The sequence below is a fragment of the Nyctibius grandis genome, chromosome 8, assembly GCF_013368605.1.
Source record: "Nyctibius grandis isolate bNycGra1 chromosome 8, bNycGra1.pri, whole genome shotgun sequence".
NCBI classification, from domain to species: domain Eukaryota; kingdom Metazoa; phylum Chordata; class Aves; order Nyctibiiformes; family Nyctibiidae; genus Nyctibius; species Nyctibius grandis.
In genome coordinates this window covers 1,871,374-1,895,000 of record NC_090665.1, presented here as the reverse complement: position 1 = coordinate 1,895,000, position 23,627 = coordinate 1,871,374, and the positions used below count along the sequence as shown (strand labels likewise).

General features: G+C 38.7%; 1 protein-coding gene across 3 annotated transcripts in view; it reads right to left on the bottom strand.

Moving 5' to 3' along the window:
• RSRC1 (arginine and serine rich coiled-coil 1) overlaps nucleotides 1–23,627 on the bottom strand; it is a 150,344-nt gene that overhangs the window by 71,927 nt on the left and 54,790 nt on the right. For all 3 annotated transcript variants that reach the window (XM_068406657.1, XM_068406655.1, XM_068406656.1), the window contains one exon: nucleotides 5,262–5,298. In XM_068406657.1, coding sequence (XP_068262758.1) covers nucleotides 5,262–5,298 — 37 coding nt within the window. The remainder of the gene's footprint in view (nucleotides 1–5,261; nucleotides 5,299–23,627) is intronic.

Sequence of the window (23,627 nt, the reverse complement as noted above, 5' to 3'; positions counted from 1 at the left end):
AGTATGTCTCTGTACACGACCGTCACTTTGGCCATAGGTGGAAGAGACCTCCAGCCCCTGCCTTCATTGTCTGGGATGACGTGAGCATCCATACGTAAGCTTACTAAACATAGAGTCATAGAATAGTTTGGGGTGGAAGGGACCTTTAAAGCTCATCTCATCCAACCCCCTGCAATAAGCAGGGACATCTTCAACTAGACCAGGTTGCTCAAAGCCCCGTCCAACCCAACCTTGTATGTTTCCAAGGATGGGGCATCTCCCACCTCTCTGGGCAACCTGGGCCAGTGTCTCACCACCCTCACAGCAAAGAATTTCTTCCTAATATTTCAACTCAATCTCCCCTCTTTCAGTTTAAAACCATTCCCCCTCATCCTGTCACTCCATGCCCTTGTAAAAAGCCCCTCTCACGCTTTCCTGTAGCCCCTTCAGGCACTGGAAGGTGCTAGAAGGTCTCCCCAGAGCCTTCTCTTCTCCAGGCTGAACAGCCCCAGCTCTCTCAGCCTGTCTCCATAGCAGAGGTGCTCCAGCCCTCTGAGCATCTTCGTGGCCTCCTCTGGAGTGCCCAGTTCTCTCCTCTGTATGGTGCATTTTTAATTGTGAGTAACAGTTTCCACGACTGTGTGATGCCATAAACCCTTTTATGAACTCTGATAACTTCATTTCTCAGGATGGTAGATGGAACATGACGAAAACTATCATCTATATTCCATGTTAGATATAACTGACATCTAAGATACTTAAATATTTTTTTTAATGTATATACAATTTTTTTTTCCTTCTCATCTAATGTTTATTTTTCAGGAACACATTCCTGCTACCTTCAGGTCCCTCTATGTTCATTTGCAGCTATGCGTTTGCATCCTCAGAGAATGCAATGTTTTTTAGTTGTAATCTCATGCTAGTCAATAACATTTTGGGCTCAATGCAAAAAAAAAAAAATCCAACAGCAGAATTCAATGTATGTCTACATAAATACAAATATTTGTATTCTAAATAGTAGGAGTTAACTCAAACAGTTAATCAGTTACAAATAATAACTTGTCTGTGAAATTTATATTTAACATTATTTTATAAGAGGGCCTCAACCTGCTTATTTCTACAAATTCATACAAATTTTTTAAAAACTTCCAAATGTTAGTTATAATTATAACCTTGCCAGGAAGACGTGAGCAGTGGCTGTGTTCTCACACTTAACTCCAAAAGGAATCACCAATGGATCTATTACCTTTTATGAAGGAAGGTATCAAGAAGATTCAAGTTGAAGTTTCAAATTTAATGTTTACCCGAACAAAGAGCAAATCAATGACCATTAAAAAAGTTCATATAAGGAAACCACCTTGTGGGTAAAACACCTCAACTCTATGCATATGCAATAAACGAGAGAGAGATGTGAATGACTGGAATTAGAAAGGAAACCAACGCATCAGCATTTCTCATGACTTCAAAAGCTACAGACTAAAATCTACAGGGGTTATGATACCACCAGCACTTTTCAGCACCATCTCCCATTCACTAATCTGATTACCTACCTGATGACAGAAAAAGATTTTACTTGTACATTTTTATTTCACTATAATTTCCCATCTTTAGAAGACTTGCACAAATGATCTAGCATTTGGCAGTGCTGGGTTAACGGTTGGACTTGATCTTAAAGGTCCTTTCCAACCAAACCGATTCCATGACTTTCTACACAACTGTTTCCTGAAGTAGATGGGTCCAGGCTAAAGATTCTTGCCCCATCCCAGGGATATACTAATCCCATTGTCTAAATGGGAAGAAAATCAAGTTATAAAGTTCAGACAAACCATTACCCAACCTGTGCACACCCTGCCCATGTGGCTATGGCTGTGCTGGAGTGGGGAGACTTCATAGAATATCCTCTTATGATGAAAAAATGAATTCCATGCTAAATTGTCATTGCCGTACCCCATGGCCATGTTCCTCTTCTCTCATGCTCCCTCCTACCTCCTGGACTAAAACTGTCCTCTCTAAAGGTGCCTCATCAGTGGTCTCACACAGGAGGGAAATTTGGTCAAGAGCTAAGAACGTGTGTGAAAATTACAACTCCCCAAGAACACCACGGTGGTTTTCCTAAGGGAATTTTTTTCACGTTTTGATGATTAGAATTTTATGAAAGGACATGTGAGAAAAAAACACCTTTTCTTTTTTAAAAAAAAAAAAAATTAAAAATCTTGTTTTCAATTAAATACATTTTCAATAGGAAAAAAACATAACCATCCAGTCAGCCTGATGCTTCTTCAACAAGAGAGAATCCAAGCTTGCAGAATATAATTGACCAGCATGGAATTTTGCCAGGATACCAAGATAAACATAATTACTCATATTAAGAGCGTTAATTAATTGTTTGTGAACACAAATAATTGGCTGCTTGGTTTTATAGCTCATTAGAAAGCCAACAATTCTATTAGCCATCGCTGTCCAGTAGCTAGGACTAGGACTGCTGAGCTGTAATCACCAGAAGTCTGAAACTAAGCGAGTGAAAATCAGCGAGAGGGCGATCACTGAAAGCAAGATCCAAGAAAAAACAACAGTGATACCTAGTAAATAAGTAGTAACACTTTCTGGATAAAGGAGGGGCTTTTTTTGGTTGGGGTTTTGGGGGTTTTTTTGGTTGATCATTTATGCAAATTTTTCTACCAAAGAACTCTTAAAAAAACACCCAAAGAGCTGCCAGATGGAGTTAACCAATATTAGTTATGAATTAATGACCTTGATACACGCTACCTACGACACACAATGCAACTAGAAGTGTAAATAGTGAACTCCAGCAGCTTCCTTGGCAGAGCTACGCACGAGCACGGCGATAGCTTCGCAGGAGCTTCGCCCGCGCCTGCCGGGGGTTATTGATTACCAGCCAACGCGGGGAGCGCCTGCATTCTTGGCACACATTAACTATATTCTTACAAACCGCTGATGGGCTAAACAAGCTATTAATGACAGGCTGCTCTTCATCAGTTAAAACGGACAGACTCCGCTGCTTGACCACAAGGACAAGCAGGTTATTGCTGTGAAATGTTACCTTCGTTGTGTCTTCTGTATATCTCTAATGAAATGTTATACAGAAGACACAACGAAGGTATCTCTAATGAATAAACCACACGTATGGCTCCATGGTTCTTTTTTAGTAGAGTTATTAATAGAAAACAGGGCCTGCTCAGAGTTGCAGATAAATAATCATCTATTCCAAGGTTTCCAATCAAGTGAACGGGACACATACGCAGATAAACCTAATGGGAACATACAAACCTCATAAAGATTATATCACAAATTGTAAAACACCTTTTTTTTTTCCACAGAAGGGATTAAATAACAGATTACCCAATCAATATTTAGATTCTTCTTTTTTTCATAGGGGCAAAAAACTTCTTTACAAGATTTTGGAGATGCAGTAATTTAAAAGAGTAGAACCAGAGCAATCATGTGGCTTAAATCTTCCAAGAAATATCCCTATAATTTATTGGAGTCCAAAAGGTCTTTCTGAACTTGTCTGACAGAACGTTGAGATCTATAACGGGTACCAGCATGAATATTCCCATCTGTGGGTGTCCTGGGGAACAGTTAATTTCCTTGAGCACCCACTCCCAGGACAGATTTTCTAAGATCACAGGGAAAAGGAAAAAAGTCTCAAACCTGGAGGTTTTTGACAGAACCTTCACAGAAATACACAGCAGCTAATGTGTTCAATGAAGGCAAAATTTTATTCAAACACATAGTGAGTTACCCTGTCAAAGAACTTAAGGCATCGTTACTCTGCAGAGAACCTTTCCAGTACATTTTCCCCCACATCCCAGAGATACCCTGAACACCAGCAAACACTACTCCTGGTCCACCCCTCCTCCCCAGGCTACTCAAAACCCATGGAGCCTCTTCCTTCTGCACCTCCCGGTTTGAGGTGACATTATAAATCAGTCCTGCAGCTCCAGCTATTGCAGCACTCCCAATTTAGAAAAAGTACCAGTCACGGTCATCTGTCAAGACTACAGCATCTTTATAATGCATTAGAAAAATTCTCTGAACCCATCAGATTACAGCTACCTGACACCAGCAGAGGAATGAAACGTTTTAAAAATTTATTTAAGAGATTCAACTAGCATGCAAGATACCAATGAAACTAGCAAACAAGATTAATTTTCAAACTGCTCTAAGAACTATTCATAACACTCAGCTATTTATTCTATTTACAGATTCAAAATACTAGTTGCAATGGAACATTTAATACGCCACCATTATAAAGGGGAAACTGTTGACAACTATGCCTGAATATACATCCTTTTCATCCCACTGTTACTCCAAGAAGATATTGGTACACAAGCTCCTACAAATCATATTTCCCAAGTGATTCCCAAAATGGGAAGCAACAAGAGAGAAGCAATTTTTTCAAATGCTCATACAATACATTGTGGTAAGATTTTATTTTAACAGCAGTACAGAACAGTATATATTATTTAGATATTATATGAAAAAATTAAACATGAATTGAAACACTTCTCATGATGTATGGAGATATACATGCCATTAATAGTGACTATTTTGATTTAATGGGATTTAATAATCTGTTTAGATGAACTACTTAATGTTCTGATGATTGCTGATACTAACATCCCAGGCTCAATGAGCTTCAGACTTGTAACAATATTGTATTTTTTCCAGTTTTGATCAACTGATTAGTTTTTAATGCTAAGTATGTCTTACCATCACTTGTGGTCTGAATATGTTTACTTAAACCAAAAATATTTTGCATCTCAATTATTATTTTCTACTGCAGCACTGAATGGAATTTAAGTCAATACATTATTCATAAAGCAAAGACAAGAGAAAAAACAAAGCTGTGCACTTCTTTCAAAGACTTCGGATTACTAAAACATACCATATTTATGCATGCAATATTTGATTGTGTGTCTTTCTTTTTTTATCACAAGTTTGTGGTTTTCAGATCAGGATATGCCAAAAATCCAACACCAAACAATTTTTGTTTATAATTAAGGCAATCATCAATCCAAGGATTGTAGTCCATTTTATTTCATCTCTACATCAAAAAAAGTAATTTAAAAAAATTAAAATTCCCTTGAAATGGTAAGATAAATGAAAACGTAAGTGCCTTCACATAATAACAGTACGCTGACCCTCTGGGAAATGGTTGACTTTCTCAATTCAAGGTATTCAAAGCTCATTCAAAAGTGTTCATTTGGAATGCAGATATCAAAGATGATGCAAATGTTCAAGAGAAAATTAAAACTTACCAGATGTTCTAATCCAGCTTTGATGTTTCCAGGGTCCCTGTAACAGAAGAACAAAAGTTCTAAATAGTTGCTAAACCCTTGTCTACAACAATTTATGTTTAGCTCGGAAATGTCAATGCCATGTAATTTCTTGGGTATGTAAAATTTTTACTTTCACTATTTTAATCGTTACAATACCTAAAAAGTATCAATTATCCTAATGCATAACGACAGAATTATTTAAAACCTCAAATTTTACCTGCCCTGAAATTGCTATAAACTGTAGCAACGCAACAGGACACTCCCTTAAAAACCAATATTTTTAATATAGTTATCCCCATTCATATTTGAAGTAATACCAAGTGTGTAATGCTATTTATGAAACCCACGTTCAGCAGCTCACAGTTCTGCTTTGCCACTACTTCGATAATAATATTCTGTGACCATTTACAAAGGTGATGGAATGAATGAATCATGTATCAACTAACTAGGCCGTGGCAGCCATACTTCAACTTTGCATTTGACTCCTGACAGCTAAAAAAATACAAATATTCAGATACAGAAATAAGTAATGTCGCATAAAAAAAGGTACAAAAAAAAGGGACCAAACTGTCAAAGTAAAAATACTGAAAAGCAAGGAGAATTCAGTGAAAATTAATCCTTAACACATCCTGCTACGTAAAAAAAATAACCTGAAAGAAAATGGAAGGAAGACAAATTTTAAAATCCCCCAAATTTAAACTTTTTTAAAGTTTCTGCTTTCATTGGCTCCAGGTTCTGCCTTCTTCCAAAAACGTCACTGTCCCTCTTGAGGAAGACGGGCTGTAACCGTGGCTAACAAGGAGAAACCACCCCACGAGGACTCCAGGTAATCGGTTATTGAACTGTATAGTGTGGTATGGTTTTATATTTATAATATTAATTTTTCAACAAATTATTCACCTACATCAAACCACAGGAGCAAAAACCCCAACTCCATTCCTCTAAGACAGCAAACCATGAGGCTTCCGTTCTCTTGGTCCAGGCAGGGAAAGGCATAATGTGAAGTTACACACAAAAATGGCTAAATACATGAAATTTTCCTAGATGCTGAATAAGGCTGCATTCGGTTACACATTTTACAACCTTGCTGTGCTGTATTTCAGACTTTTTACAGAAAGCTTTTATTTATAATTTCATAAAGCTTCCAAAAAAAAGTCTGCTACGCACTTCTGTTCAAATACATCATGAATGAAGCAAGAGATGCACTTTCCTCCCACTGATATTTTTTATTTTGCAACAAGAACTTATTATCCAAGTCCATATGGTATTTAAATAGAAATCATTTCCCACATCTACTTTTGAGGTGCTAAATGGCTTTAAAGAATTTAAGCACGTTGGAAGCAGGATCCAAGCAGCCGACGCGAGGAGCTCCCAACTAATGGTATAAACCCTGCCCTGTTAGTGCTCTGTCTCCTGTGCTGTCCCTGTCATGACTTCATCAATATTTGTGCAACTCCTTCTGCCCTGTGCTGAAAGCAGACTTAATTCAATTACAGGTCTCAAAACTGATAAAAAAGGTCCTGAAGTGGAAAATGCGACGAGATTATTGGCAAATGAATAAAGATTTGTATCGAACTAACACACAAGAGTACAGCAGGGGTTTTGTGTTGTTTTTTATTTTTTTAATCATTCCCTGTCTTAAGTCTTCTGGGAACAGCGGGTTTCCCTTCCCCTCATGCAGCACATCGATTTCTGAATTAGACTGCAATATTAAATAATTAATATACTTGCCATGATTGATGTTTTGCATTAGTTGAATATTAGGTTATCAATCAAAATCCACTTGGTTTAATGTAATAATATTGAAAAAGTGTCACTGGCTGTTCATCCAATTTGTACTTGAGGCAGCACAGATAGTAATATTGGTGTAGCACAAGGCTCTAACGCAGGAAATGCAGCGGCTGAACACACAGAAGGCGAACGTTATCAACCACACCAGGACAAGGTTGAGGTTGTCCTAAATAAACCTTGTGGCACCTGTCACTTCCAATGAAAACCTCCTTCCAGCCGGAGGCTGCCACGCATCAATCGGCGCAGACAACTAGTGAAGCCGTGGCGTAATTGTATCTTTCTAGTTAAACACTAATTATACAAATAAGACTCCCATTAATACTATATTTCAAATATTGTGTTATGCAAAATCAGACCTGTTGCTACAGCTCGGTCTAACACAACCTTAAAGTCTGCAGAATACCTTAATCATTAACACCATAAACCACTACAAACAACAGGCAAGAGCAGTTTTATGCACATCCAATATTATAATACTCTATAAAGGATCACCATAAGAAAGGGATATTAATTTCATATCATTATCAGGTAACAACGTTTTACTCCATTTTTACACCACCCCATCTAGTTCCCAACAAGATATTAGTTGGCACACATGTATTTTAAAATCATACATTAAAACCAGTAAGCATAATACTCAGGCTAATCCAAATGTCAGCTTTTGGTAATGCTAGGGGAAAAAATTGCATTTTTGAATCATGGTCATGAGGGACCTGTAACAAGCAGCCAGCAATTCAATTAAGCAAGTGTAGCCAGCTTTTGGATTACCTGAAACCACAGTGTAGGTAACTAATTGAGGCACTGTTAACTTATTAGTGCTCGTTCCTTTGCCAGTAAACTAAACTAAAACAAAAATATTCACTAGCACTTGCTGGAAATCTTGATTTTAACCTGGACGTATATCCATAGTCATAAAAATAGGTGCCCATATAAAACGAACCATTAATCAAGGAAGCTGAATAACATGTAATAGCTTCAAAATATCCAAACTTTAGCTATTATAAAAGAACTTCAGATTTCATAAATAATTTACTACAACACCAGGGGCTTATTTTATTACTCCGACGCTACCTAAAACCAAAGAAATCTCAGAGATATTTTTACTTGTCACTAAAATAGACAATTGAACTTGTTAGTAGGTCTCTGTTATATTCTTTAACGTGACAAACAGTTATGAGAGCCGAGTTTAATCTGTGCTGCTATTCAGATCAGTAGCAAACTGGTAGTATCCCACAATTTTTAAAATTTACTCCAAATGAAAACAAACCACTTCAGTCTCCGTTCTTTGGTTCCTCTCAAGTTGTTATCAACTCATTCTCAACCCTTCCCCTCTATTCATACTTAATAACTTTCTTTGCCATAGTTTTTTGGTTGGAATCCAGAGGCCACACAATAATTCTATGGATTATCTGTACCTAGGGATATTATAGAGTAACTCGGGTTGAAGGGCCTCTGGAGCTCTGCACTCCTACCGCCTGCTCAAGGCAGGGTCAGCTGTGAGGCCAGACCAGGCGCCTCGGAGTTTTATCCAGGCAGGTCTTGGAAGCCCAGTCTCCTTGGGCAACCTGCCTTGCTGATTAGATGTCCTCTCCAGGAGCGTCCTTCCTTCTATCTAGTCCAAACATCTCTTTTTTCCAGCCTGTGCTGGTTGCATCTTCCCTCCCACCACACACCATTTCAAAGAGCCCAGCTCCTTCTCCTCAATGACCTCTCTCCCCATCAGGCTGGGCGGCTGCCCTCAGGTGCCCTCAAAGCCATCTCTCCTCCACGCTGAACCACCCGCAGTCCCTCAGGTCCTGTCACAGGGCAAGTGCTCCAGCCCCTAACCGTCTTGGTGGCCTCAATTCCACACTAAACAGTCCCAATGTCTGATTTTTCTCCTCAGAAGTCAAATGAATAAATAAATCATCTCATCATTAGCAAGGCCTTTGGCAGAATCCCCTCCAGTTCCACAACAATAACTACAAGCTGCAAAGAAAAAGGTCATACACAGCATTTCGGGTCAGGCTGCAGCACGCTCTCAAATAAAGGCCTTTTAACTCCACTCTTCATGAATGCCGATGTGTTAGGGTTGTTGATCAGGCAGCGTTATCCAAAGTGGTTACAGATAATTTTCATAGAGCTCTCTCACTCTTAAAATTTTCTTGGATCATTCAACAAGCACAGCACATAATGCTTTCAATAATCTGTCAAGTATCATTTTAAATTAATCCCTTTTTTGTCCCATTATTCCTCTTGAATTAGGAGCCTCATAGTGAAAGATGTTCTTAGAACAACCTCATGTTTTCATGTTCTTTATCCTCATGTGAACACGCTTCTACTGCTTGCTGTCATCTAATGGCCTCCCCTACAGATCTTCCTCTGAGTAGCACACACACCTGCTATTTTTCTTTTGTATGTTATCAAAGCCCCCTTGTATTCCAGATAAACAACCTCAAAATAACCAGATGAATCTCATCAGAAGTCTTCAGAGCTTCTTTATGAACTTCAGCAGGTGACAACATAGTAAGCACTCAACAATACAAGCAACACAAAACTGGATAAATACATGTGAAACCCAGCTTGAGTGGTGGTCTCGTCCCTAAGCTCTGCGTTGAAGGTAGGTAAAGGGAGAGAAGACAGAAATGAACAAAAATATGCCCTAGATGTTAGGAATCGTACCACGAGGTATGGTGAAGAGGATGAGTGAGGCTACTGCCATAAACATCATAGCCACTGCCCCTCCTGTCTTGAGCTTCTTCAGTGTGAGGAATCTACATTGACCCAACATAGCCAAAGTGAGGAACAGTCTTACTAAGTACAACTACATTGGAGGTGACAGCTATGAGAGAAGTAGACTAGTCAGCTATCTCTAGACCTTTCTTTTTGTATATCATCTTTATTTTAGCAGATCAGCATCTCAAATTCAATGAGGCCTTTGCCTCATCATTTTCTGCTTCTGATACTCAGTCTTCTCAAAGCTGATCTGCTAAGAGATGCTTGGCTTGTCAGTAGGCACTGTAAAACAAATCAAACTAATCTAAATCAGATTTTTAAATTAATTTATTACACTAGCTTTGACTACTCAATGGACCAGCATTGTTAATACTCCACATTTCTGACTAAAACCCAGCAAACACCACCACCACCAGTCAGTAAAAATTTCCTTCCTTTCTCTCTCAGAATGTGGAAATTCCCCATTTAAAACTCTGCCAACCCGTGGCAGGATCATCTCTCTCAATGGTGAGTTTAAAGCCCAACATCTCATGATTTCCCAGACTAGAGCTGTGCCCTGTATATTCTTGGGATGAAGAAAATTAGGTTTCCACATGATTACACACTATTTAATTCTACCCTGGGATATCCCAAGATAGAGAACTGCTCCCTCACTTCTTATTTTATATATTCAATCTTTGCTGGATTTACTTTCCTCAGCCTTAAAAGTCTGTACAATCAGACTGAAGGTACTTCAGATATTGAATTTCAGAGGAGGAAAATAAGGAATAGTTTTTTCCACTGAAGTTTTTAATTTTTTCCTAACTTATATCTCACACACCCATTTTGGAACAAGGCATTGTGTGTACCCATACATACATAGCTTAACCACAACTGGATGGGTAGCCTGAACGATGCACTTGTGACCTTATCACTGTTTAGCGATGCATTTACACAACCATTTAAACCATGTAGTATTCTGGAATAGCTTCACAGACTAACGTTAAGCTCACAGAACATGCCAGACATGAAGAGCAAAACAGTCGTGGCCAGATCATGCCTTTGTTCAATTCCAGAAAAATAAAAGCCTGGTACAGAAAAAGGTATTTTCTCCCTGTTGGCAACAACTACAATAAAAGCACATGCTTACTACGTTTGTACGGTGACTGTTCAGAACACACTACATATTTGAAGCTCTTCCCTGAGCTAGCTTGAATTTCAGCTTCAGAGTTACAGAGCCCTGGACGCAGTTTGTAGAAATGGATCCCCCCATCATATCCCACTAAATTTTATAGGTTTTATATTGTTTTCTGTAAAATTATAGGCTAATGTTTCCAAATGTGACTTCAGACCACAGACACTTATTTCAATAGGCTTTGAAAGACACAACAAAGACTACATAAAAATCTAAGCCCTACGCCTGTCCTCTCCTTCGATACCATTTTTGAGAGGACAGCGCTGGTTCTCCTGGGTGAACAGGTACGTTCATACCTATTGATTTTTGATGACAAGCTGGTCCGATACCACACCGATGGCCTGGCAGAACTGCTGGCAAAGACTGCGTAATGTGGAGAAACAGAACTCCAACAAACGCGTTGGTCTTCAACACTACTACTTAACCTCCTCTGGGTTACAAAGAAAAACCTGAATTTTTGTAGCCATAAGTAGAAGTTACGCCAAAGGGAGTATACAAAAGGCATGAGGAGAAAACCATAGAAGAAAGCTATTTCCTCCTGGCTCTCTTACACAAAGATGAAGGAAAAAAACTTGAGTTTTTTGAAAGTAACCAAATAACATATGCAAACAATATTCCCAATAATGAAAATAAAAATCTTTGCAATCTACTACTTACATAAGTTACACAAAGACTCTCAGTACTACATGTATCTCAAAGAGAATCCCTCGACAGTTGTAATGGCTTTAAGAGTCACGGCTCCTTGTATCTAAAAACTCTGTTTTCTTCCATTATTGGAGATCCAACCAACCAATAAAATGACTATAAAATAAAATAGTGGTGCAATCCCAACATCAGAGAGGGTATGGGTGAGAAGAAACACAAGGCAGTTATCTGGCTGTTATTCTGATAGCACTAAGCATCTGGAAAACCAGCATAAGACATTAGTTGAGAATTTCTTTTGCACATAAGAGCTCAACAAGATGAGATATAGCTAAACTAGGAATCTTATGCTGCTCTTTCGAATCTTTTGTGCAGAACAAACTCTCCTCAAGAAGAGTGAATGGTTAGGGAACCACACACGCTGCTAGAAAAAGCATTCATGGTATTTTTGAAAAAGTTGTTTTGTTCTTACTTAATATCAGATTCAAATGATCTGGAACTGATCCTGAAGTGCACAGACTCCAAAGCTGCTGGTTGTGTGCTCAGTGGCTCCCTTGCTCCAGTCATCCAAATAATTTATTTCACTCGGGGAAAAAATGGTAAGAAGTTTGGCCAATTACTAATAAATTTAAATGTAACAAAGATTCAAGAAGATCATATGAAGGTCACTTATCAAAAGCAGGAAGAAAAGCACAAACACACACGGAATAACTTGGAACTGCTGAAGAACCCAGCAGAATATAATGCAAGATAAATTGAATCATGCTAAAACCCAGGACTTTAAACAGGACACAAGGTGAAACAATCTCCATAATATGTTATCCTAGAGAGAAGAAAACTCAGTACCCAAGAGACCTTATCAAATATTCAAGAGGGGGAAAAAATATATAACCCTGGCTCACAGAGTAAAATTCAAGATTTTATGCAACTGAAATAAGTACTGAAACTAAATAGAGGGGGGCAGGGGTGAACAAAATTCGGTGTTGATAGAATCAGTATTTTCAAACAGACCCTACAAAAAAAATCCTTTTCCTCCATAAATATTTCTCAGATAAATGAGAGCCAAAATAACCACCCCAAAAGCTCCCAATTCGGGTTTACTGAGACTTCAGGTCAGATACGGAAATCCTATAAATTATCAAAGCAGATCTCTGTATCCTGGCTGCCGGTTCAAGCCATTCCTCAGATAAACCTGGCAATTCCAAGGACCTCAAAACATGCAAGTCCTTGCAGTTTTCCTGTGTGCAGTGGTTTTTTGTTGTTTTTTTCCTCTGGATGTTGGTTGGGAGGGTGGGTGGGTTTTTGTCCTCCTCTTCTGTGCACAGGGTTCCCTTCACAAAGAATAAAACCTTGTTAAACAACGCTTGCATTCCCAGCAAACATAAGCAATTAAGCTTCAGGCTGTGGAATGTCACTGTCTCTGTCAACCAGATTATTTGGTAGTCTTAAATAAATTAGACAACTTTGGCCTGTTTTACCTTTTCTGTAATATTATTTAGTAGATATTCAATTAAAACACATCCTGTAGGTGAAAGTGTATGAAAACATTTCCGTAATGGACATTAGCGGTAGTAGGAAGTGTTGCTAATTAGCCTCAACGTACAAACTAGATTACAAACGTAGCAAAAAGCCCAGCAGTGTAAATGCACAGAACGCTGCGCTGAATATTAAACAAAGCAGAGCAAGTTTTAAGGCCGGTAAGTATAACTATAGTAAAAACTCTCTGGACTAGTAAAGAGTGTTACAGGTTAATGAGGAACATAGAAAGAGTGCACAGTAATTATCATACCTAACACCTTACCATCTGTGTTTGGATGACTGCAGAATATAAACACAGTTTAGCAGCATTAATGCTGAAACTAATTACACATGTATTTCTATTAGCATACTGGTAGGATAAATATTTAAAGCGTTAGATTTTCCTCAGCTGCACTCAACTGTCAGTATTGAAGAATATTAAACGTAAGCATAAGTCAGTGAGAAAATTTAAATGTTTCTAAGCACTAAAACAATTTGAGTACAATCAATTTTCCATTTTCTGAAAGCTTCTAAATCCTCCTCATTCACCCAATTACTACTGTACTTAACCTAATGAAATTTTATTCTGCGGGAACAATACTATTCTTAAACAAATTTTTGAAAAATGTAAGATTAAAAACTTCTAGACAAAGCATAAACTCCTAGAGAAAAGATGCAAATAAAATTACTATCATAATCTTTTGTTTTTTATTTGCAAGTATAAAACTGAGGAGAAACAAAAGCATGGAACATAGCATCTGTCATATCAGAATATAAAAAGATGATCCTGGCACAAAATGAAAAAGCTCTAATTCATTTGCAAATCAAGCCTGCCAGTTCTATTTCAAGCTGGCGGTAACTGTCAAGAGTTAACAAGATAATCACTTTCAATCCTGCCTTCAATGGTACATTACACTGTTATTCCATTCAATAAGGCCGTTCTTTGGGGCACTAGATGAATGGTTTTCATTTCTAACTCACACAAAAAGTTGCAAAAAAAAAAAATCCATGGGGCTTAAGAAAGAAATCCCTTTATGGGCATTTATCTGCCGGCACTTGCTTTTAGGCAAAATGAGATATTTGGATACATTGGTGTCCATTCACTTCCTCTATTCCTTCAGGCCCTCAGTCTCGTGATAACAAAAAAAGGCACACAAGGAAACCTCAAGCCTGTTCCGTTTGTTTTAAACTATCTATGCACCTTAAACAAGTCCTGTAATAATCTTGTGTAAATACTTCAAGAATACACAGCTCACTGCACCACACTGAAATGACACTGTAGCTGAACGGATCCGCCCTTGTCTAAATTCATTATAAACTGTACAAAAAATAGTAAATGCTCATGAAAATTGGGCTTAGGGAAATAACCACCAGTTCCTCATTAAATGTTCAATAAAGTCATCAATTAAAGGCACTCTACCTATGAAACGAGTTAATCTAGAATTTGTCTGTATTAATTATTTGTAATTTTTTTTAAGATTCTGTGCTAGGTATTCTTCCCAAAAGGATAAAATCTTCTAGAAGTTATTAAGTATTTAAAATTTATTTGCTGGCACACAACTTTCTACTAATCTCTGTGAGAAAAAAAAACTTGATGCTTTCGCTCATTGCTCAAAATTCATGTTGTAAGACACTGCCTGTATGTCGAGGCTGTATTGTACAGATATGCATTCTATTATTGAATATTCTACAGTGACAATTTAAATCTAACTTCGGAAATAAATCACTAAATCCTTTTTATTTTTTTTTTTCCTTTCTTTCTTTAAATCCCCATACATCTCAGTCCACAGAACAAAGCCAATACCTACATTTAATACCTTAACTGAGTTAAGCTCATGCAGCCCCAGGTCCGTTACCCATAATCAATGCCAACACGCACACTGTCAATACCCATCTGTAGATACATCTTATTTTATTTTTTTTTTAATCAGCATAAATCATTTTCCTCCAACTCAGGGACCCATCTTGCCACTCACTTCTTATGCTATTTGCATACCTTACAAAGAAGATTTTTGATCGTCTTTATAAACCAGACTAAAAGTCAGACAACTTTTTCCATACACAAATGCTCCTTTATAGTAAAGAGTTTCTTTTATGAGAAATCTAAACACCAGAAGTTACCAGCAGACTTGCAGGCTTTGGTTTTGTTCTTTGCGCTTCACAAGTTTCTTCAGAGGTTCTAAACAGAGAGATGTTCTTCTAATTAAAAAAATACTGTAACAAACCCCAAAACTACGTGCCTGTATTGATGCAGCATTAGAACACAGTCCCTTTTGCTGCCCTGCTGCCCCTGCTTCCCGAAAAGAAAGAATATCAAATAAAAATGAATTAAAAGTTCACATACTTTGGAAGGACCTTGAAAGAGCACAAGATGTGGGGCTTAGAACACAAATTAATAGAAAGGAAACAGATGGATTTCAAATAGCAGGTCAGGGCTTTAGGTGAGACTAACACAGTCCCAAAAAAACAGGAGCCTGCCATAGAGATTTGGGATGAGTTCCCTTCCTCTCTAACCAGCAGCAGTACAACGCCGCACTGCTTAAAAATAAACAAGTGATTAAAAAACCCAAAACAACCAAAAAAAAACCCCCACCCTCCATTCTGTAACGCAGACATTCGGCATAAAAAGCAAAGAGCAGCAGCAGAGCAATTCTTCAGTAAAGGCAGGTTTTGTTTCTAGCCTTAAGCAGGGACCGATTTCCACAGCTCAGATGAAACACCAGGATGAGCCAACAGTCCCAGGACACACACATTTTAAGGCAAAACACTAAGAAAAGGTAGTTTCCCGTTTCCATTAGTACTGAAGATGCGTGCAGCACTTTGGCAACCGTGGTCAAGTTCAGCTGAGACCCACAAAGTGCCACTTCACTGACATTCCACCGCTCGGACTGCGTTTGATCCAATTTTAGCACACTGCAACCTCGTGCTTTTTCAGGCGTCGCTGTCGGGAGGTATAAAAGCCCAATTTGTAAATGCTTTTTCACTGTTCCTCTTTGTGTCCCTGCAGTTTGATTTTGTCGCTATAGTTTAATTCCTCTACGTTCTTTCATCTGGCCTGAATTTATCTCCCTAAGGAATGCAGGGGCACACTCAGAATATGCTCCAAATGTTTAAATTATGTTTAAAGCTCAGACGTGCACAGGTTTTCATCCCTATACAAGGTAAAAAAATTTCCTCCTCCTAAAAAAAGCAGATCTACGTGATCTCAGAATATTTAGTTTCTACCTCCTCAACTACTTCAGCTAACACAGCTTGTAGCATTGCTGGTCATAAGTGACTTGAGTTTCAGGTTGTATTTCACAATTAAACTGTTTTTTTCTACTACAACTTAACGTACCCCTAAATAAAGCCTTTGCAGGTCTCTCAGTTTCTGCAAGACAGCCACTCCAAGCAGCCTGAGCAGATGCTGAGAGGCAGGAGTAGCTCAGAAGGTTCTCCAACATAGGTCTGACATGAGGGAGAAGCCCCTGTTGTTACATGAGTAACAAACCTGAACAGACACATTAATAAGAAACCTTAAGGATTTACCATCACTGTGTTCCTGCAGCCATTTTCAGTTCAAATAAACATAAATATTTTTTGAACAGTACGATTTGCGTCCTCCACAGTATCTCCTCAGCATTCAAATGCATCTTGTCTGATGTGACTCTAGAGTTTTGTACGTTTTTCAATATTTTGAGGTTGAGAAGTTATGGAGAGCATCACAAAGATCCTTTTATTTTAAGCAGAAGACTCACAAATTCTTCTAAAAGGCTGTTTTCTTAAAGCCCAGATGAATTTTGAAAACATATTTAATATGAAAAAGGTTTCTTTAAAGCCTGACTTTCAGTAAGGAAGAATGTTGTATCTTCTACTCACAACTTCCATGTTGGGCTGTGTTGCAAGACAAATTTATAAAATTTAAAAGGTTCAAGCTTGATAGGAAATTGGTTCCTTGGCCACAAATAAAGAGAAATAAATAATATTTCATCAAAATAGAAAAAAAAAAATAAAAATTGATTGCAAATCTCAAACCTATCTGACCAAAACCAAGCCTAACAGACAGTGACAAAAATAACCTGAAAGTGCTTTAATGGAAAGGTTAGAGAAAACCAAACCAAAACAGCTACTTGAAGCTCATGAAGATCTGAAGCAGGAGCAGCTCGACAGAGATCTCTAAATTGGTCCCATTTACAGCAGTTCCCACTTCAGCACCTTTGTTTTTACAGCATTGTCTCTGTTTAGCCCGCACCCAGGGTTAAACAATAACCAGTTGTTCTCTCACCCAATGTCCCCTCCTCAACTGAGAAAGGGAATTAGGAAAAGGAGGGAGACTCGTGGGTTGAAATTTAAACAGATTTAATAAAATAAGGAAACCAATATCAATACTAATAGAAAATACACAAAATTATACTTAGCTCATAGAGTGGTGGCAAGTCCCTCCAGGGATAGTAACTGTTGAGGAGAAAGAGGGAGAAGAGAGCAGAGCACAAAGCCCCCATCCCCAGCAGCTTCCCCTTTTATAGTGCCCCTGAGGTCAATGTCCCAGCACACACCTGGGCCAGCCCGGGGCAGCTGCCCATGGCCTCAATCACCAGCCACAGCTGGGCACACACTGAAGCAACATGGAACAGAAAAGGGAGTCTAAATTTTATCCCCACAAAACCAGGACAAGCATTCAGTCCAAAACAATGCTGCTTACCTGTGTGCTTACAAATCACCAGAGACTGTAAAAGCACTCTCACATACACGTAATAGCACAGATCGGAACCTGAAGTGTATCTTGATGATAATATTTCAGTATTCAATACTAAAGACTTTCAGAATTGTCAAAAAAAAAAAATCTGTCACACTTGGACCCAGTCACAGTGGATTTGTACCTAATACAGCTCCATCGAGATTGTAGAGAACAGGCTAATTTCCTTAAATTATCTGACAAGGCTAACCCTTCTCTTGATTCCAAGAGCAATTAACTCACTGCTAATTCAACAGCAGCACCAAACAACTAACACTAATAGGTCTGTATCATGCTTATTTGTTATTTCTTTCTCCAGCATTTGTAATGGCCTCTGACTAGATAATTTACAAGTCTGTTATTATTTGAGAACATCAATCAATGCTAAAATTGCTTTTGGTCTTGTGCTTATTGCACATTCGCTTCTCTGAGAGAAACTCCAGAAGCAACAGACATATTCAGGACAGTGCTATGCCTGTGTTGAAAACACTGATACTGTCTCCAACTTGAGGACACAGCCTCAAGCTTGGCCAGGGGAGGTTCAGGTTGGACATTAGGAAGCATTTCTTCTCAGCAAGGGTCATTAGCCATTGGAAGGGGCTGCCCAGGGAGGTGGTGGAGTCACCATCTCTGGAGGGGTTTAAGGAAAGCCTGGACATGGCACTTAGTGCCCTGGTCTAGTTGCCATGGTGGTGTCAGGGCAATGGTTGGACTCGATGATCCCAGAGGGCTCTTCCAACCTGATTGATTCTGGGATTCTGTGGTTATGGTGAGTTAAGCAAACAACAAAAGATCTGCAAGTTCCAGTAAACCACAACTTACACTTTTTTGTAGAAACTTTTACGTCTTAACAAAACCCCATCAAATAGCACTGGCTAAACACTTCACATGGGCTGAGTCACACCAAAACCTCCTTAAAGCACCACACTCTTCATACGCTCTTTAATTCTTAAGCCTACTGTTCTTACCACATCACATCGGTCTTACTCACTTTCCCCTCCCAAATGCTTGCTTTCATTAACATGCTTTTAACCTTTTTACTACCATGAAAGACTAACATCATGTATTTTATTTGGCATTCACCATTCCCAGCACTTCAGAGAACGGCTCCGGTGAAAACGGAGAGCAGTCCTGGCTCTGCAAGACGGAGCAAACCGATGAGAAGTGGCCAGCCAAAGTCTAGACCAGCAATCTTGCTAGGCATTTTGTATTTTGGCATTCCTTCAGTGAAATGAAAATAATCAGTATTGCACGCTATTGATTTACCACCAAGTGGACCCAAATTAGAAGAAAAGACAAAAAATATAAAACATGTCTCGTTCTACAGCCAAGATTTCCCTCAAAGGTTATTTTTCTAATATGAACCCCAGAGATTCCTGAAAAAATTAAGTACCATAAACACGGCGGGCTCCAAGGAAACTTGGATCTGAAACATTTGGAGCTTGAAGATTAAAACCAGCACTTCCTATTGTACCTGTAAATATTAGAGGTAAAGTGAAACATTCTACAAAAACTTCTGAACAAATAAGCAGCCAGATCCTTCAACAGCAGCAATTTCTAGAGGATTCACAGACCACACAGAAAGACCTGGAAACGTGGATGATCAGGCTGATGACTAAGTAAGCACTTCTGGTAGAAAGAATTTCTAACCTGCAAAAAAAACCAGCTAATACCCAACAACCACCTCAGGTGACAAACCTAAGTGACACATCACAAAGCGAAGGTGCTCACAAAGCCTACTTCAAGCTCTCAGCAGCACCGTTCTCTGGTCTGCTCTGAGGGGATAAGTTGGAGCTAGATACCTATTTGTCCACAAAAGTTACCTTAAGCCCTCTGTTTTTAGCTGTCCCTGTTTCAGTTCACCTCAGTTAACATCATGTAGGACAGGAGACGTGCTGGACCTACACAGACCTCCCTTGGCAGACTTTGTATGACACAAGACAACGGACTGCAATGGAAATGGTTGTATCTGGTCACACATCCCCTCCAGCACCCACCTACCTGGCTGCTCATGAAGGACTTCCCAAACCGTTACAGGGATGCTCTCAGCCAAGCCAAACGTGGTGCTGCTTCACATTAAAATGCTAATGTTTACAGCAAAGTAAGGCGGGCAGTTCAGGGAGGCAGCCTCAGACACCCCAGAGCTGGTCACCCTTGCGTGTGAATCAAACTTTTATATTGTTTCAAAGGAGGAGCAGACACTAGAGCGAGCAACTTCTTTGCTAACTTCTTTTGCCTCTCTATGATGCTACCAGAACCAAGGATTTTTCTCTACCTTATTACAACGCTGTTCATGTTTGTCTTATTTCACTCTAAGAAATGTCCTCCAGACAGCCTTACTGGTGTTAAGCAGAGTAACATGAATATTTGCAAACTTCTATTAGAAGACCATGGTAGAGAACAGAGGAGTATCTCTGCTCTGAAAGAGATTAAAGTCAGACTTAAGAAAAAAGAATATAACAAATTCAGAAAACAGACTGATGTACTGATCTAGAGAAACAGCACACTGATATTGCTGGGGAAAAAAATCTAATATATTGGCTCTTTTCCTAGATTTTCAGTTTTGGCTGAAAGTTATAATCACAATATACAAAATTACTATGTCTTGCAAAGTGCCAGAAACCAGTGTCCCCAGAAACTGGAACCGCTCCAAGCAATCAAACAGTCACGTAACAACAATCAGGACCGAGTGGCCTTTTACACAATGGCGTGACAGGATAAGCCACCTACTTAACTTTCTGTTCAAGCAAGATATTGGAAACTTATGTGAATATTTACGTATAATAATTTTCAGTCATTCAAAACAGGTCAGGATGCTGTTCTAACAATGTAAGCAAGCAATATATAACATTTTTATACATATATATATATATCTATATCTCCTTCCTCTGGTCATTGTGGCTTTCAGTCAACAAGGTTAGCATTTGGATGGGTAACTGTCACACCAGTACCAACAACAGCTCATGGAAACAAGAAACTGGAAGAATCGACGGAAGAAATTTTAAAATAAAGTAGAAAACCTCGCACCTACATGCAATAGAGGGAAAAATAGTTAACTATGCATATTTTTTTGCCCAGCAGTAGAAAGAAATACAGCATAACCAACACCTAGGGTAAACAAAAATGTTCAAACTGTACATAAGATGGGTGAAATCGGTTCAACCACGGAGAAAAATTTGCAGACTCTGCCTGTTATCTGGGATTTAAGGTGGACGCTTTCTTGTACATCCGTAATGACAGAAGTTGCACAAACCAATGGAAAAAATATCTGTAAAATGTCCGACCTTTGTACATACGACATAGCCTGGCACATATTTCTTGGTGTACTACAAAAGCACAAAAAGAATCGGTCGTCTTAAAGGCTTTCCGTTTGCCCAGTCTATGTATGGCACTTACGTCATTCATCGCGGGCGCAGTAACGAGGAAGGCTGAAATTAGCACTCTCTAGAGCATCTATACACTTGCAGGGTGTCAGCAGATGTCATTGTTGAACGACAAAAAGCCAAGTGCTGAGAAATATTTGAGAATACTATATAATAGCCCAGCACCAGGTAGATTTTTTTTTTTAATTAAAATATAGACCCCAAAGTCATAGCCAAGGGAATTCACTGTCTCTTGAATGTGGAATTGATCTGAATGCAATTACTTTACTCTTTTTAGCTCCATTTGACTTTGAACTAAACATCAATTAGCGCACAAACAGAATACTGCAAGATCTGTTAACTCCAATACGGATTTTTCCATAAAAGATCTAAAGCAAATTTATTGGCCTTCATTTAATAGCTTTCAGCAATCACAAATATCACACATGAAAGCTCAACTCCATTTTCCGATGGTCACTTAAACCCTTAATTCTCACGATAAAACTCTCTCAGTCTGAGTTTTAAACCCCTTAAATTAGCAAACAAGACAGCACATAATATATGCCATAAGCATAGGTCTTCTCTGAAAAGCTGGGACCTTCAAGTGCTTCAGCTGCGATACAAGCCATTGAGCCATGGCCAATATAAGCTAATTTGAATAATCAATATGACAACCTTATTTTTCTAATGCAAACAGGATTGATACAGTAAGGTGTCTCACTGCCACATCACAGTCATGGCCTCTTTTAACCCCTAATTAGATTTAGGCGATTATCCCTGCTCTTCCTTACAAGTGTACAGCCCGGATAAGAGATGACAAAAGCTATCTGCCACTTACTCAGCCTTTGCAGACTGCAGGTTATCCAGGGAGATACAGGGTAAGATCAGCAAACAATTGTTATTCATATCATCTCCAGTTTTAAGATAGTCACAGTTTTCCATACATGGTAAGTGAAAATAGCCCAGAGCATTAGGTAAATGCAAAACGCTTAAGAACATCAGGGTTACACAGATGGAAATTCAAGGTGATGTTAGGGAATTATGTTTAATTCAAATTGGTTATCACAAAGGAAACTATCTAGCAACGATTTTCGGACAGGAAACACTGAGTTTTCAACAGATTCATGCTCATTGTTTATTTGCCTGTAACACTGAGTATTTCACATGGCTATATCTGAAAAAAAAATATCAAACTTAGAACCAGCAATCCCAATAGAATTACATAGCTAAACAAAGTCCTAACAGACAGAGAAGATCTATTACAGAAGTGTAATCACATTTCATTTACAAGAACTCTTATCTCAAGCACTTAAACATAAAATTTAAACAGTTTTCCATTTTATTGTACTCAGTATTTGAGCTAATAAGATATAAAAGTATAATCATGTTAGCGACATTTCTATTGCATTACATAAACACAGCACTAGATTAAAGGCAGACCAGGAAAAAGCAAGCATGATGTTGCACATAAAACTAAACATTTTATTTCTCCCGGCAGAAATAAGTATCGCTGCTATCATGTGTGAAAACTGCCATGCTGAAATTAGATCATACGTCCACAAAATGTCTATTCCTGTACTGACTAAAAAAAATATAAATATATTTCCATAGATATTATCCATGAACATGTTTAGCATGCTTTTGTAACCCAAAAAGAAGTATTTCCCTATAGTATGTTTTTATTAGCGGGCTACACGATCACAGAACTGGAAGGATCATTGAGGTGCAACCCACTCATGACTGGAGTAAAATTGTCAGAATTGTTTACAAGACATTCGGATAGCACTTTGAAAACGACTGAAAGGTAATATATTATTTAAAATATTGTCTATACTGTGATTAAACCCCCCTTATCAGCAATATTCAAGATAAAGTAGACTACAATGCAACCTCTGCATTGCTGCTTTGGGCTTGATTTCCCATCGAAGAATCACTGCTCTTCTCCCCTGTTTTCTGCTCCTTCCACACATGAGTCGGAAGCAGCAGGGCACTGTCTTCTCCTGGGTCACCCCACCGAGGAGCCACCCTGACATCGAAGGGACTGAACATCATGGGGACCTCTTTTACGCAGCAAACATGAAACAATATTCATCCTAGATTTTGGTCTATGCACTAAGGCTTTTTCCTTGTTACTATTATTTATATCCGTGAAATATTTATATATTTCAACAATTTGTGACTTTAGTAACTCATTTTTCCTCATAAAGGTTCACGATATGGTCACCTTGAAACCACACTACTTAATGGTCCAAGCAGCAACGCAGGAACTCTGGATATGGGCTTCCTCACACCCCTTCCACAGAATCACAGAATCAACCAAGTTGGAAGAAACCTCAGGGATCATCGAGTCCAACCGTTGCCCTGACACCACCATGGCAACTAGACCAGGGCACTAAGTGCCATGTCCAGGCTTTTCTTAAACACCTCCA